At 40.8% G+C, this 16,144-nt stretch overlaps 1 protein-coding gene across 2 annotated transcripts in view; it reads right to left on the bottom strand.

Moving 5' to 3' along the window:
• Nucleotides 1-140: 140 nt before the first annotated feature.
• Nucleotides 141-16,144, bottom strand: part of coro7 (coronin 7) — a 111,115-nt gene continuing 95,111 nt past the window's right edge. Inside the window, exons 10-28 of one of the 2 annotated variants that reach the window (XM_044182327.1) lie at nucleotides 8,035-8,089; nucleotides 7,753-7,810; nucleotides 7,506-7,651; nucleotides 7,290-7,388; nucleotides 7,101-7,205; nucleotides 6,753-6,912; nucleotides 6,399-6,574; nucleotides 6,120-6,228; nucleotides 5,902-5,988; nucleotides 5,490-5,632; nucleotides 5,226-5,330; nucleotides 4,675-4,760; nucleotides 4,239-4,380; nucleotides 4,032-4,121; nucleotides 3,723-3,839; nucleotides 3,453-3,588; nucleotides 3,229-3,320; nucleotides 2,927-3,013; nucleotides 141-2,049 (exon numbers count right to left, since the gene is read on the bottom strand). In XM_044182327.1, coding sequence (XP_044038262.1) covers nucleotides 2,041-2,049; nucleotides 2,927-3,013; nucleotides 3,229-3,320; nucleotides 3,453-3,588; nucleotides 3,723-3,839; nucleotides 4,032-4,121; nucleotides 4,239-4,380; nucleotides 4,675-4,760; nucleotides 5,226-5,330; nucleotides 5,490-5,632; nucleotides 5,902-5,988; nucleotides 6,120-6,228; nucleotides 6,399-6,574; nucleotides 6,753-6,912; nucleotides 7,101-7,205; nucleotides 7,290-7,388; nucleotides 7,506-7,651; nucleotides 7,753-7,810; nucleotides 8,035-8,089 — 2,002 coding nt within the window. In that variant the 3' untranslated portion in view covers nucleotides 141-2,040. Of the gene's footprint in view, nucleotides 2,050-2,926; nucleotides 3,014-3,228; nucleotides 3,321-3,452; nucleotides 3,589-3,722; nucleotides 3,840-4,031; nucleotides 4,122-4,238; nucleotides 4,381-4,674; nucleotides 4,761-5,225; nucleotides 5,331-5,489; nucleotides 5,633-5,901; nucleotides 5,989-6,119; nucleotides 6,229-6,398; nucleotides 6,575-6,752; nucleotides 6,913-7,100; nucleotides 7,389-7,505; nucleotides 7,652-7,752; nucleotides 7,811-8,034; nucleotides 8,090-16,144 lie in introns of both variants that reach the window. The other variant, XM_044182326.1, reaches the window with a different exon arrangement.

The raw sequence follows: 16,144 nt of genomic DNA, 5'->3' as shown, positions 1-16,144 counted from the left end.
CAACATAATCACAGGGCCCTTAGGCCTCCTTTGTGAAACCATTCTTTAGTCAAAGTATGTCATAAATTATATTACACCCATAAAACTACTCAGAGGACCCCAGATTTCTCCAACACCTAATCACAAAAGGACAGGCGGAATGGGTTCAAAAGGTGTTTATTGCAAGACAATATTGAAAAAAATCCACAAACCATTACTCAGGTAAGACAGAAAAAACAACAATGCTTTACTCACTGTATAAAAAGGGAAGATCTTTTTTTAACACAATGGAAGGCAAGTTAATCCAATACAAGCATTCCAAAATATGGCATTTGAGAATCACAAGCACATACGGTATAAATCATCCCTACATCACACAAACACTGACGACACCTGCAGTTCATGTGTACAACATGATGTGCACGACCATGCATGGCTGAATGGATGGTTCATTTCAGTCCATCAGAGGTTGCTGTAAACAAACTCGGTGGGTTCACGCCTGGATTATTGAGGATATTGCTGAAGCCCTGATTGGAAATTACATGATGGCTGTTATGGCTGCATTAAAAGTTATTAATACTGTACTGTTATTGTCTGATGAACACAATGATTACTTACTACTAGTAAACATTAAATAAGAATATTTGCTTGTTTAAGTGGGGAATATCCCCAAACAGTCTGAAAACCAACAAAGATCATGTTTAAAAGTTCAACTGCCCAGCAAATGAGAAAAGAAATAAAGGAAACAATTATCTCAGAGTATACAAAGGCCCCTCTGGTTTGGCTTTCAATGCATAATAGCATCTCAGTTTCACTGATCTTTTAACTCCTACTTATAAGACTATTATATGACCACTGGATGGCAAAACATTCAATCAAATCTAACTTCTACAAATACATTATCAAATGTTAAAATGGCATTTTATTCTATCATTGGCAAACAAAGAAAAGTGAACTTAATGTTGTCATTAGAAATTCCAGTTCATGGCCAAACATGAACACTGGTGACCCTGTTGTATCCTCAGTGAGGTTTTGCTGCTGAAGTCTTGAGCATCTTACAGTAATCATGTGTGTGTTTTACCTGACCAAACAGGAAGACAAGGGTTTGTTTTTTTTTAATCAGACGCATGATGTTCACTTATTCAATAAGATCATTAACAATATTTTCTGCAACATTACTTCTTTTAAAGACACATTGTGACTGAGCGTACTCATGACTGGCCAGCAGAGAAAGCAAGCAGTGGTCCACTGTGGAGGTAAATGTGCACACAGATAACAACTTTGTATGCAATGGTACACAACCTGGTATTTTGAGATCAGAAAATAACAGAATGGGCACAAGAGGAGGCCATTATTTTTTTTCATATATATCAGGACACCTATCAGAGTGTATTATCATGTTTAAACCATGGCCACATACTACAGACAAAAAGAGAAGCCGTTTTTTAAGAAAGTTGTTTGTCAGTGTAACTGGTAATGTTACATAAAGCAGAAGTATTATTGCTATGATTGCCTGCTGTTTAATTCACCTTGCACTGACTTAAAATGGTGGTTTACCAGAAATATGTTTGAGGTGTCTGTATTTATATTCTGACATTTACTGTTGTATCATCTTGTAAAATGGGATTTTTTCCCAGAAAAATCACAAATAGTGTGACATAATTTTTGCAGTGTACATTAACATAACAAAGTAATTCCTATGTCAGATTTATCCCAGAATTATTTCTGAAATATTTCAGAATTACAGCTGAAAATAATTTCCAATCAAATTTCATGCAGTCTGATATGATGAACACCAACTAGACAACATGACATTTGGTTTTCCAAAGCTTAACAGATAATGTGATACATACTGATATCACAAGGGGATCATTTAAGCAAAGCATTTATACTTTCACATTGTACAGTATTCGTTGTGTGTGCAGTAGGCTGAGATGTTAGCTGATTAAGCTCAGAGGTTGTGTGGGTGGCACCATCACACACACAAATGGGAACGTTGCTTGACATTTGATCTGCTCTCTCCTCTTTCCTGTTGGCACCATGATTGAGATGACGTCCTCTCTAGTCGTCCTGGATGACACAATAGCCACAGTTAGCAAAGATGGATTATAGACATGTAATACATTTGCAATTTGCATTACCTTAACCTCTCTCTCTCTCTCTCAAACTTTTTATTACATTTTAATAACTCAGATACTACAAAACCTTGAGCTCGGTGATAATTTGCTGTTATCATCTATCGGCTTTCAGTAGAACCGTATTCTGATGATATGTTGTTGTTGTTGAAATGAATGATTATAATTAAAAACTAACAAAATGAGGTGTTTTTGCTTTACATTTGTTGTTTTTTTATGATGTAATGCATAACAGAGCACCCGTTTTTTTCCACTAAACATAATCTAATTATTTAGTTCGTATGTGATTTTGCCAACATTTGTCATATCATATGTACTGATATTATGTGTAATATCACTTACGTGTAAACAACAGGGACAAAGATGGAAATAAGTCCAAAACTTTATCGTTCTGTCCCTGACAAAGTCTGATATGTTGTATTTTTCTTAATATATTATAATGTTGACAATAAACCAAAAGTATAAAAACACTGGTAATAATTGAAGCCACCCTGATAAAACCTATTCAATAATTTTAAAATGTCCATATTTATAAATGTTTGAGTTCCTGAAGAAACCCAACTTCAACTAGACTTTGGAGATTTGAAGTTAGAAACAAGGGATCAGTCCCTTACAGTATAATACAAACCTAAACAAAACCATAAAAAAACCCTTTATCCTCAAAAATTACGAGTTGAAGCAACACATTCTTGAGCAAAACTGAATATTATGAGAATCACATTAGTAGTTTTTTCTGCAAAGATACTGCAGTGTTTTGCAAATTTTGAGAGTCGAGCTTCATCTTCACAGCTGTTTCCATCACAGTCACTCACCCACTCGTCTTCGTCAACCCCCTCGAAGGACTCCTGTGGCAGCGGTTCGTCCATGTTCCCCAACTTAGCCACCATGGCACTGAGCAGCTGGGCCACACATACACATATTCAGTGTTACAACATATCAGAAAAACACAGCTACTTTAATTCAGCAACTACTACATGTACATGAGGATTTTGACGTGGATAATATGCACGATGGATGACTGACAAACTGTGGAAAGACCTCACAATAGTCCAGATGAGATGTACTGGATGGCACCACTCATACAGTAGTGCACAATGTTTCAGCTCATCCTCACCTCATCTTTCTTCTGTTCATCAGTCTTCTCCTCCAGGTAAACAGACGAGGGCAGGTATTTCCTAACTGGAGCGTCTTTGGGGGCCTCACTCACTGAAATAAGAAACACACACACAGCATGAAAAACAGAAACATATCCAGTACTGACATGTAGATTGTAGAGCTACGTTAGACAAGGTGACATGGTATGTATACATATTCAGACTCTTTGGTCTGTGTCCGCACCTGGCGTCATGTCTTTAGGCTTTAGGCTGATCTTTTTGTGCTGGCCGTTGGAGCCAGACAGCCAGGCAGAGGCAGTCAGTGCCGGTTCCCAACAGACCGCTGTGTCTGTGAACACGTCGTCCTGAAAAAACTCTTTCTGGAGACCCAGAGTCACATACATAGAGTTATGCCTTCTATAATTAAAAGCCATAACCATTTACTAGAAATAACAATCAGGAAGGAAGGTATGCAGTATCCCCATGTGTCCACTAGGTGGTGTAGTTGGCTCACCTTGACCCGTGGCACTTTGAAGGCCACTGGCTCTATGCTTGTCTTGGTGAGCATTAGTCCTACAGCTACCTCCACATCACGCACATTGCACTCTGTCTTGGGCAGAAAGGCCAAGCCCTGCAGACAGGAGACAATCCAGAAGTGTCAGAGTTTTAGCAAATAACAAACAAAAAACAACGTTCAGCATCACAAAGATGGCACAGGTTCTGAGGAGGGTATTGTAACCACGCTAGCTGTCCATGTGTGCAGATGTATGGTGACTAAAATATGCTAAAATTAATCAAAGTAAGAGGGAGTTCATCTCAGTACCTTATGTGGCTCAGGAGAGTTAAAACTGCTGCACTCAATAAAGTACGGATCTTCAGGGACCATCTCATAAATGTGCACTCTGGTATCACCCTGGAAAACAAATTAAACACATACTGTAAGTTACATCTAATTCTTTTTTGTTCTTAGTTTTGGTTCAAATGTAACTTATATGTTATATAACTAATATTTAGTTTTTTATTTGCTTACTTTTCCAGTGAGGATGACCACGCTGGTGTCGGGGTCGTAAAACGGGATAAGTGTAGAGGGGGAGACGTCTACATGAGTGCTGGCTATGGCTCCAGAGGACAGGGAGTCAGCAGGGTATATGTAGAGTCCTCTCTCACTGCGACTGCAGAAGGACGACAAGATGTCAGTGGTGATCTTTTCTTTTGACTGACCCACTGCTGCTCTGATAACACTGAATTATGATGCCTTTAAATTCAGAAGGGGCCATACATGAAGAAGTACTTATCTGTACTGTTTTCAGTGGAAATAAAATAGTGGCTTGCCTTTTGTGCAGGACGCTCACATACACATGTTAGAATAGACATCTGAACACTGACATCACTCTAAGATATATAGAGATATATTTTTGCCTGCTTTATGGCACTGTAAGAAAAAATGTCTTTGCCATGTTCAGTACCTGTCAAATCCTGACACCAACAGGTACTTGCCCTCACACACCCAAACCACGCGAGCTCCCCTGTGGCCCTCAGGACCTGGGCCCTCCTGAAAAGAAAACAGCAAGTCTGTGTGTGTGTTTAATTAAAGATTCAATTAGTTAATGAAACAAAAAGAACCTGTGTTTTTTCAGTGATTAAACAACACTGTAATTCATTGCTTGCTGTCTGACAATACTACTAAGATATTCTAACTCACTGTAGATGATCATATAGGCAGTTTATTGATTTTTACAAAGCAGTAACACACTATTGTGACAAAACTTTTCTTTAAATTAATTAAAATATAAAAACAAACAAAATAGAAAAAAATATTTAGTTTTTGGTTGTTTTTCTGACAAATAACATTGCTCTGAATAGTGGCTTAAAAGAGTTAAGTGTAGTTAGAAAGTAAAGACAAGAAAAAGAGTAATGTTACGTATGTTTTTCACCATTTTCACAATACACACCTAAAGACAAATCTCGTCTTTTTTTAAATTGTATCCTCCCATATTCTCCAATGTGCTGTACATACCTGCACGGGTGCAGTGGACTTGCGGGGGTCATAGATGCGAACTTTCCCATCTTTGCACACTGTGGCCAGGAGCTTGCCATCTGGACTCCACGCCATGCCAAAGACCTGAATATGATCCACAAGAGGAGACAAGAAAGAACAAGAGGAAGAAAGCTCAGAGACGCAGAGTCCAAACTGCTGTGCAAACAGTCCATATCTCTGATGTTTTACTTATTTACTCTTGTATTCCAAGATTTGATCAAGGCGTGGATCTTGGTCACCCACCTGGTCCTGGTGTCCGGTGAGCAGTTTGACCTGCTCTCCGGCCTCCAGGTTCCACAGTCTGACTGTGAGATCGTAGGATGAAGACACCAGGAGTCCGCTGGCCAGAGGGTGGAACTTGATGGAGTAAATCTTCTCTGTGTGGCCTATGAGGGGTCACAGCAGCTGTCAATCAACTTGACTTTAACTTTGTTGTGACTATCATTATCTTATTCCTTCTTATGCAGGAAACAATTCACATGGACGCACTGTAATCAATCAACCATATATTCTGTTGTGTCAGTTGTTATACTATAGATCTTTTCAGTGAAGTCCTGCAGGATTTCGTGCTGCACTAACTGTTGTATGTCAGGATTGTCAATCAACAATCTGAAAACTAAATTGAGGTAATTTCAGTAAGTGGGCCCTGTCCTACCTTGCAAGATGAGCTCAGGCTCAGTCAGGGTCTCTTTCAGTCCACCCTCTGGTACCTGCCACACCCGGATCTTTGCATCATCACCAGCTAGCACAGACAGAGAGACAGAGATACGTATGACAAATCACACTCACACACTTATCAGGACAGACAGTGAGCAGTCAATACAACATACAGCTGCAGATGCTCACATCTATACAGTACATGTAGTCACTTACCCACAGCAAGCCTGTGTGTGTCAAAGGGGTCCCAGGAGAAGTCGACCACATTTACAGAGTTCTGAATGGTGGGCAGGGCTGTGTCTGGCAGCCTGCCAGGCTGAGAGCGCTGAGGAGAGGAGAGGAATAACATCCGTTACTCACAAATATACAGTACACAGTAGTCAAATTTAACAAAGTAATTGAAGTACAAGGGAAAAAAGAAACACTCAACATGGAGACCAACCAATGTTTTTCTAAATCAACAGTTTTTAATTTAGTTTACAGGCGCTGCCGTACCTCAAAGATGGCTATCTGGCCCCCGGAAATGGCGAGGGGCACTGCCACACGTTGGCGGTTGACACAGAAGCCGTCAGACTCGCCTGGTGTAGTCAGATTGAGGCCATGCAGGTTGGTGATGTGCGTGTCCCGGTGCATCACTGCACCCTGGATGTGACGGAACTTAGAGGTTGGCCCTGGATCAGAGATATTTCCAAATGAACATTCACTAAAGAAATATATATTATATTATAAATGACAGACACTATAATGAAGAATAAGAGATTTCAGGTGTGTGTGTGTGTGTGTGTGTGTGTGTGTGTGTGTGTGTGTGTGTGTGTGTGTGTGTGTGTGTGTGTGTGTGTGTGTTCATACCCAGCAGGCTCTGGATGGTCTTGGCGCTCTGGCTGGGACTAGGGCTGGGGAGGAAGCCTGAGGAGAGGCCAGAGGTGGAGGAGGGAGAGCGGGACGGGGCAGCGCTGCTGCTGGGAGTGCTCAGAGGACTACTGGAGGTGGAGCAGCCACGTGCTGGATCCTGTAGTAGAACAGTAGGGTGGCTGTTAACTTGTCACAATAAAGAAAAGTTTTTACAACCCCCAGTTTGGGATTGAATTTCCAATAAGAATCCACTATCATTATTCCTGATAGATAGTCAGTGGAACCTAAATGGTCAGATGCAAGACCATGTAATACTAAAACATTTTCTACAGATGTGTCTCTCACCTCCTTGCTCCCCCCACTGGCCTGCTCCTTCTTTGCAGGCATCTCTTTTGCTGGTGGAGCTTTTGCTTTGGGCTGTTTGTCTGGGTGGAGGCTGACTTTCTCCACCTGAGGACAAACAGATGTAATTGTTTGAGGCATCCGTGCAGTGTGAAGACCAGATAAACTTGTTGAGAGTGGAGATCCTTTTACCTGCTTGTTCCCTCCCTGCCACCACTCCTCAGCAGACATGGCTGGAGTTGTGCCCACTGTATCTGGGTAAAGATCTTCATGAAACTCCTGGCCTGAATGCTGGAAGCCAATGTACCCACAAATACGCATTCATGAAAGCACCAATGCAAACATGTACATCACTTGCATATGTTATGAATCCACTGTACTGTGTTGGCATGTAAGCAGTGCATATACCTTGCGAGGGACTTGATAGCTGATTGGCACAATGCAGCTGTCCGTCAGCTGAAGCACACGAATCACTTCGCAGGACATGATATCCAATGCCAGCTTGGGAACCATGGCAACTCCTCGTGTTGAGGTGTCCGTCAGACAGTGGCTCACTACAGGGATAAGATGTAGAGGATTAAAAAAAAGATAGGGATCAGATACTAGGAGGGAGAGCTGTAATAATCTGACCAGACAACAGATGACCAAGCTTTACCTTGAGAGAGGAACGGCTCAGAGGCAGACACTTCAAAGCAATCAACCACAGTGTCTCCCTGTGCAAGAGAGAACATCATTAAATTTTATTATCAGCACAGAGGTGAAATATGTATTGCAGTAATGTCAGTTGACCTTTAACATACTGTACATAACTGTCAAGGCTGCTGAATTCCTACTTGAAACGACACGAAACATTTCTTTTCTTTTTAATATTCAACCCATTCCTCAAAGCTATCACCTGACTGCATGCATGATAGAATGGCATTAATGTACATCTTACCATGCCAGCCAGTGTGAGCAGACCAGTGTCATCATCAAATAGAGGGATCAGCATCCTGAAAGCAAAGAGACAAGAGAGGGAGGGGGAAAGAAATGAGAAAGAGACATTCAAATTATGCTCAGAAACAGCACACTGATGTAGTACACTTGCTTTTGCAGAATCATTTAAATATCTCACAGGGTCTTAGGGTTGAAGTTTTACAAAGGCGCCACTAGGTGGTGCAGTATGCTCAATTTTAGGGCAAAAGTGTTCATTGTCAGGTTAGAAGAGACAAGCTGTGCTGTCATTTTTTCCACTGATCTGTATCGGCAGGTTAGGGAAAGAGTTGGGAAAAAAAAAACTCAGTCCAACTCTGTTGAACATGTTAAGTTAAACAAATGCAGAGTCAGACTCAGTCTTATCACTGATTTATTTTCCTTAGTGCTTTGAACTAGCACAATAAAGCCTTAAAAGATTATTATCAAAGACAAAAATTGCATAAAGGAGGAGGAATATGTTTCAAAATGGACAAAGAAAAACAGACTCAAGGTGACCTAGGACAAAACATCAACTTTTTTCATTTTTGCTTAATCTGCTCAGAATTTCTTGTCAACAAAAGGACAGAAAATCGTGAAAAACACCCATCATAGTTTCCTAGAGCCAAAGTTGACGTCTTCAAATGTCATTTTGTCTGGCAAAACGTCCAAAACCCCAAAGATATAAAAAAAAAACGTAGCAAATTTTCACATTTGCTAAGTTGCAACGAGAGAATGTGTTGCATTATTTGCTTAAGAAATAACTTTAATAATTAATCCAGTAGCAAAATTGTTGCTGATTAACTGTTGAACCTCTCCCTGCACAGGCCTAAATCAGGCCACAGTCACCTGCCTCCTCCCATGATTTGAGGTAAGAAGATTGAGGTATGAGGAAACTGAATGAGCTTTTAACTGAATGGGGAAAGTACAACTGACTCTAGTAAACAAACCAAACAGGAAATCATGACTTAGACAAGGGCATACTTGCACAAACACAGGCAAGGCTGACAAATCTCCCTCATTCTCTGCCTCTTATTCTCCTTCATACTGTAATCCCTCAGTCTCTCTCTTCATCAATGAGAGCAACAGTCAGCATGCTGTGTTGTTTTCCAGACAAGGAAAAGGGGACAGAGAGTGGTGGCTGATCTAACCACTTCACATCACAGGCCACAGATAGGCTGACTTAAGTGGAGAGGCAGTTCCAGTGATTGGCTTATGATGATGACCTTGTGTAATGGTACTATTCTAGAGGAACGCTACTCAACTGCCTCCACATCAACTGAGAATGACACACTGGTGATGTAATGCTCCAAGTATGATATAGGAAGATAATGACAGACTTAGTTTGGGTATCTTAAGCAACTGCGCGTAGAAATGCAATGGTTTGTGCTATGTACATGTGCAAGAGTGACAGAGGAAGAGAGTTTGACTGAATGTCAGAAGTACATCTATATGAATTTGAAACAGGAAGATTTTCACATTTTGACACACAAACCTACACAAGTTCAGGATCACTAAAACTGGCGGTCACAAGTGCTTGTAACAGCTCACATCCTCTTGTTGCGTTCACAAATGTTTTCCAAACTATGGTGACGAGAATCTTGAAATCATTTTCATTTCAGTCTTTTGTTTTAAGTAATTTTGCTCTCTGCAGTTTTGCAGACGGAGAAACAACTGAATGTCAGTCGTGACTGAGAAGGCGTAAAAAAAAAATTGTAAACTAGCCTGTCAGTGGAAATTGTCTGAAAAATTAAACATAATGTTGTATATGTGGGTAAAAGGTCTCTTATTGTTTATTTTTTTGGGAAAGTTTCATTAGAGTAATTCTTAAGATTAACTTTATTTCACAAAGGGAAACTGAAGTACAAGAACAGATGCATAGTACAGTTGGGTAACTTTAAAAAACTAGAAGACTATATACATTATAAATGTCTACTATACACAAACTAAAGCATGAAAAAAACAAAATAAAAAGTACTAAATACTATATACACCAACATAAATACTAACTATAAAGTGTATTGAGACAGAAATACAATAGTCGCAAATAAGTGAGGAGATAGGGAAGTAGTAATAAAAATTTAAATATAAAAACTGCACAAAGAGTGTGAAGTGTGTGTCTTATAATGCAAGGGAGGGCAAAAGGTTACAGTTGGCAGTGTGATTTACTTATAGTCCATTAGTTGTTTTAGTCCACTGAGCACACTGGTGTTTGAATAGTCTAAAAGCAGGGACAGATGTTAGCATTCTGTCTTATTGGAGTACATGCTGAGGGACACTATTTTTAAATCGAGCGTTTGTCTCTGAGAATACTGTGACTGTGAATGACATGCTAATGTTTTACTCCAACTAAGGTATTTAACACATGTTAAAGTTGACTTATTATCAGGGGGCCTCTTTCCCCGTTTCCCCTACTCTACCTTCCAGGTCACCATTGTTATTTCATCCTTACCATCTGTATTTGATGTATCAACAAAATGGACCTGTCCCAGACCTGTACCTCCTCTTCTCTCTAATATCCCTCTCTATCTCGCTCTATCCCAGGCCTACTATAACCTTCCAGCGAGGGTCACTAAAGAAATATATATTATAAAATGACAGACACTAAAATGAAGAATAAGAAATTAAGGGAAGTCTGTGTTCCCATGTCGAAGTCAGTCCACAGGGAGTTCCTAAACACCTCCATTCCCACACTCATTCTTTCCTTTCCTATTCAACAACACTGCCACCTCGCACCCGGCAATCCCTTTGTGCCTCCAATCCCAACAATTTCTCCAAATTGTCTTCACTTTCTCTGTGGCCTTATCTCTGGTTTTCTCACAGTAAAACAGTCAAACAGCCACATAATAGGAGCGGAGCTTTATCACTGATAATGGCCTCTGTTTACTATCGCTTTAATGCTCCACCTCACCACCAGCCCATATTCCCACACAGGAAAACACATACAGGCATGCATGTGCATATTTACGCACATAGATGCACAAGCACACATACATACATGTGCTAAAAATACAGCTTCATGATGTACGTGCACATGCATTAATAAGAGCGTGCAGTTACAGTCATGCAGGGTGAATTGTGGGCGTGAGCGGGCTTGTTGTGCAGATCTCGATCACATGGGCTGATTATGAATGTAAAAACTATTACAGGCCTCATTCATGCTCTTAGAGGACAGGCTGTAAATAGAAGTGTGTGTGTACCGAATCCAGCCTGACACACTGATTCAGACACAAGCCCTTTTCAGTGTTAGGTGTGTGTGACAGGTTTAACCACACACGCTAATTAGTCATCAAATAATATATTTTTTTTTACAATGTTATATGTTATTTTCTGAGTGGGAAGAGGAAAAGACATCCACAATATCAGCTGTTTAACATGAACAACAGCTAAGAAGACTCCTCCTTGAAAGATTTTACTTCACAAAACGACACTCTCAGGGCTATCTGCACCTACTAACGTCTCAACACCTTTCCAGCTTTTCCAACACTCTGCAATGAGCCTCCTGATGCTCCCCCTGGCTTCAGTCTGTCACTGGCACTCTGCTCCTATCAGAGTTTACACAAAACAGAGAGCGGAGAGAGAACCCGCCTCGTCTGCTATCGCCTCACATCGCTCTCTCACACAGACCCAAACGCACATCATAAAATGACCTTCTGCCCATGACAGCAGCCTTCAGCACCAGCAGATATGATGGGTATATTACTCTACTCTAATGTGCATCTGTGTGTGTATGAAAGGGTCTGAGTCAGCCCAGGTATATTATGATTATGAGAATGTGTTGTCATTTGATAATGTAAGAGATAGTGTAAATCAGTGGAATTACTGACTAATGGGAGGGCCAGACAAATGGATATGCAGATGACAGACAAACGCTTGATTGGTGTGTGTCTATGTGTGCGTGTTTGAGTGCGCATGGACATCTGCAGCTAGGGTTGTGGTGGAGTTCAACTGAGCAAAAAATGTCCATTCATCGGAAAATAGGAGTAAGCACTGCAATCAAGTTATAGATACACATAAACACATGCAAAATCCTCTCAGAAACACATTCAGGTGCAGGGGTAAATACTGCATTATTAAAAAATATGTGCATGTATGTGCTTACAAGTGTGACAAAATATGTAAAAGTATGAAAAATGCACACACACTGTACACTTGTGTAAGCACATATAGGCACGTCCAGATGCACTGATAGCATCAGACACACACAGTAGTGTATTATGTACAGTATACAGGTGGAGCTAATGAAAGTAGCCTGCAGAGGTATAAGGTTATGGGGTTGAGCTGTAGCAGCTATGACCAGATCAGTATCAGTCAAAGGGACCTTTCTCTTTCGTATGAGATCATGGCCTTTAGCTAGGCCAGTCTTACTGCTAAAAACACACACTAGAGAGCACAATAAGCTCCAGTCGACAGGTAGGAACTGGCCAGAAAGTAGAGAAGAAAGAGAGAGGAGATGTTTGGGGAATATGAAACCCAAAAAAGCAGCTGGTTGTCTACATCTCAAATTTAGAGTTTATTTTAGGCTTACATAGGATCACTCTATCGCTCTTCTAGGATGGGAACACACTAGAAGACTTTCAAAATCCTAACCAGCTACGAAAAGATCTATAAAAATGACTTTGTCATGTTGTCTGCAATTAACAGCTTTATCCTGTAAGTTATAAAGCTATTTCTGTCTTCTCTATATACGACAAGTATGGCATGTTAGTCCGGCCTGGAGGACAGATCCTTCTTTTGTAGCTGTTCCTGGGGTATCTCCCTTTCCCCCCCTCATTTAAGTATTTTTTTCATCTGAACTGAGGGTCTAATTATAGAGGATGTTGTATGTTGTACACATTGTAAAGCCCTCAAAGGCAAATTTGTGATTTTGGGCCATACAAATAAAATTGACTTGACAATCGTGGACAAGAACAGTCACGTTCAGATTTGACCAGATTCCAGCAGAAAAAAAAAAATCACAAATCACAACCACTTTGAGTCGTCTTGACCTCAAACTGAAGGTCAGAGATTTAAAATCATAAATCTTAGCAGTGGCGACTCTCCACAGTATTGGGAACCAGTCTTCATGGTCAAATAAGGGTCATAATGAAGCTTTATTTACTGTTCTACCATTCTATTTTCATTGCATCCTTTTCCTCTCCATCATCCACTCCTCCCCTCTTCTTTATCAGTCCCCTGGTTATGTCATCCCAGTCAGTGGGAGTGAGTGAGTGGTGCAGCAGTATCGCTGAGGGTGAAGGGTCTGCTGAACTGTGAACTCGAACAGTCCACTTTATCAGCCCTCCTGCCTCCTAAGACTGCAGGCCTGCAGCTTGTCCAGCTGTCCCGGCCGGCCTCTGCTGTCCCACTGGCCATCAGCGACTCAGTGTTTTAGACTGAAACTAGAGGCGCCTTGGCCATAAAATAATGTATGGATTATCACACAGGGTCACGAGGACACTTGGCTAATGTCAACATGCTAACATGCTCACAATGATGTTAACATGCTTATGTTTAGCAGGTGTAATGTTTACCATGATCACCATCTTAGTTTAGCATGTTAGCATGCTGACATTTGCTACTTACTGTAGCACTAAACACAAAGCACAGCTGAGGCTGATGGGAATGTCATTAGTTTTGCAGGTATTTGGTCATAAATCAAAGTATTATTAGTAGTATTATTTTTAACCAATTAAAAATTCTAACCTGATGGCGCTAGATGAAAAGATAAGGTTGTTACAATTCATCCTGAGGGGGACATGTACAAACCAAAAGTGTCTCATAATGGCAATAGAGAAAAAAGAGGCTCACTAACACCATTACGATTCATCCTTTGGGGATCATGAATGTCTGCACAAAATTTCATGACAATCCATCCAATAGTTGTTGAGATAATTCAGTCTGGACCGCTACCATGGCGAAAAAGGAAATTACCAATATAAGAGCATGAGGTTAACTGTGTAAACCGGCTCTTTTCTCTCAAGAAATTGAAACTGTAAATCAACTATAAAACCATCTACTCATTTTCAATAACATTTTAGACCTTACCCCTCCCCCTCACATACACACAATTAGCGGCAGATTAATAATGTGGCAGATCTATTGTAGTATAAAATTAATTAGTAAAAATATGTGGTATGATGAACAGTTGGCTGTAACTAAACAGCTGTATCTCCCATTTAAGAGTATGACCATATAAGCACATGCTTTTTCATTATCGATGACAGTTCATATGACCAGCAGATAATCTATTTATTCTTATTATAAGCCTGCCCTCTTCCTTTCTTTATTGTTTGTTGTGACAGAACATACTCTTCTTGTTTCAGTGTAATTACTCTTGTGTAAGGGAGTTAGACACAGCTAATCGTTTTATGCACACTTACGCTGCAGGCCTATGGGTGTTCACATTACCCCGACAATGGAAGGACTTATGTGGAATAATCCACCGGTGATTAAATGGGATTCATAACGGAACAACACTGGACCTGCAAAACCGTCTCCAGGATGGCAAATCCTTGGTTGGTTTCAAGTGTTCTGCAAATATGTGAAATAAAAAAAGAGAAATCCTTTCCATAGCAGATACGTGAGTGAATATTTCAGAAGATGTATTAAACAAATGGTTTGGCAATGGTAGTCGTTTCAAACTTTGGTCATTTTTGGTGGATTGTTATGCTTCAAAGTGTGCCAAAAGCAAGCAAATTAACAATATATCACAACTGATGAACTATGTCACCTTTGTAAACTCACAAGATCACAGAACAATCAAACCCCTGCACTAGTGCTGTCTGAATGTGTAAACGTTTCTATTAGCAGCATCAGCACTCCAAAGCCTGCACCACAGAAGCTAAACCACAGGGTCACAGAGAGGGTAACTTCAATCTTCAAGGCTTCAACTCACAATGGTTGAATGCTGCATCGCAGTTACATTAGCCTTAAATGAAAATGAATTTGTGTTAAATGTGTTAAAAATGTTTTTTAGTGTAAATCAGACAGAATATTTTATGGTTAGAAGAGTCTTTGAGGATTATCTTCGAGACAGCGGGAAGTATTATTAAACATCTTTCAGAGAAACGTATCCTTAGCTCTGTGGTGTAAATGCAATGATAATACATAGGAGGCACACACTGGGGATAGGGTAGGTTCTTATATTGTCTTAAAGGCTAAAAAACAGCTCTGCTTGGGGTGATACTGAATGCAGTTCTAAGCCATGATGAGTTCAAGGATCCTCCGCAGGTGTTTAAGTCAAGCTGCACAGTCACCCTGCTGAGCAGTGAAATGTACTTAAGTGTAACATACTTTCTCCACTGTGTTTGAGTCTGTGTGTTTTGTTGCCAGTGTGTGTGTATTTAATAAATGTGCTGGGTCTGCCTGCCTAGCTACCTTCAGTAGCCAGTTCATTAGAAGGGAATTAGAGTTGACGCGCTGCGTTCCTGAGAGGGGAAGAAAAGCCAGGATTGTTGGTGGAGGGGCCAGCTGTGGCCGCATCTGAGCCCCAGTGACGTGGCTCTTAGATAGGCTGCCAAGCGGCTGCTCTACCCTCTCTCCTCGCTTCACCGGGCCCCGTCCGCTGGCCCCTTACAACCGGCACACAGACACACACACACACACACACACACACACACACACACACACACACACACACACACACACACACACACACACACACACGTAGTGGCACACATGCATGTGCATACACATATGCTCAGGATTTAATTAAACTCACTGAGTCCCGTGTCAACAGGTCTGCAGTGACCCCTCTGACACTCCTCCACACACACTCAAAGTTCCACATACGACACACAACAACAGCTTCAGCAGTACTTTCCCTCCTGTCCTCAAGAAACAGAAAAACACTTCAGTTCATTACCATTCCAACTTGTAGTCAGTACAGCTCCATCTTCACGCTGACGCAGACAGCCACAATCAGTGCTGTACATCTCTCAGTTAATCCCTCTCTGCAGGGAGAAACAATGGACGCGCAACAAGACAGTCCTATGGCGTCAGCCACATATCAGATCTTTGCAAAATACCAAGTATGTGTAGAAAAACAACCTCACAATATAAAAGACACTTAGAGACATCTCAAGACAACTTAACACACAGTCCTTTCTGACCAC

The sequence above is a fragment of the Siniperca chuatsi genome, linkage group LG21, assembly GCF_020085105.1.
Source record: "Siniperca chuatsi isolate FFG_IHB_CAS linkage group LG21, ASM2008510v1, whole genome shotgun sequence".
Taxonomy (NCBI): domain Eukaryota; kingdom Metazoa; phylum Chordata; class Actinopteri; order Centrarchiformes; family Sinipercidae; genus Siniperca; species Siniperca chuatsi.
The sequence above is the reverse complement of the archived record's forward strand: the minus strand, read 5'-3'. Positions and strand labels throughout refer to the sequence as shown.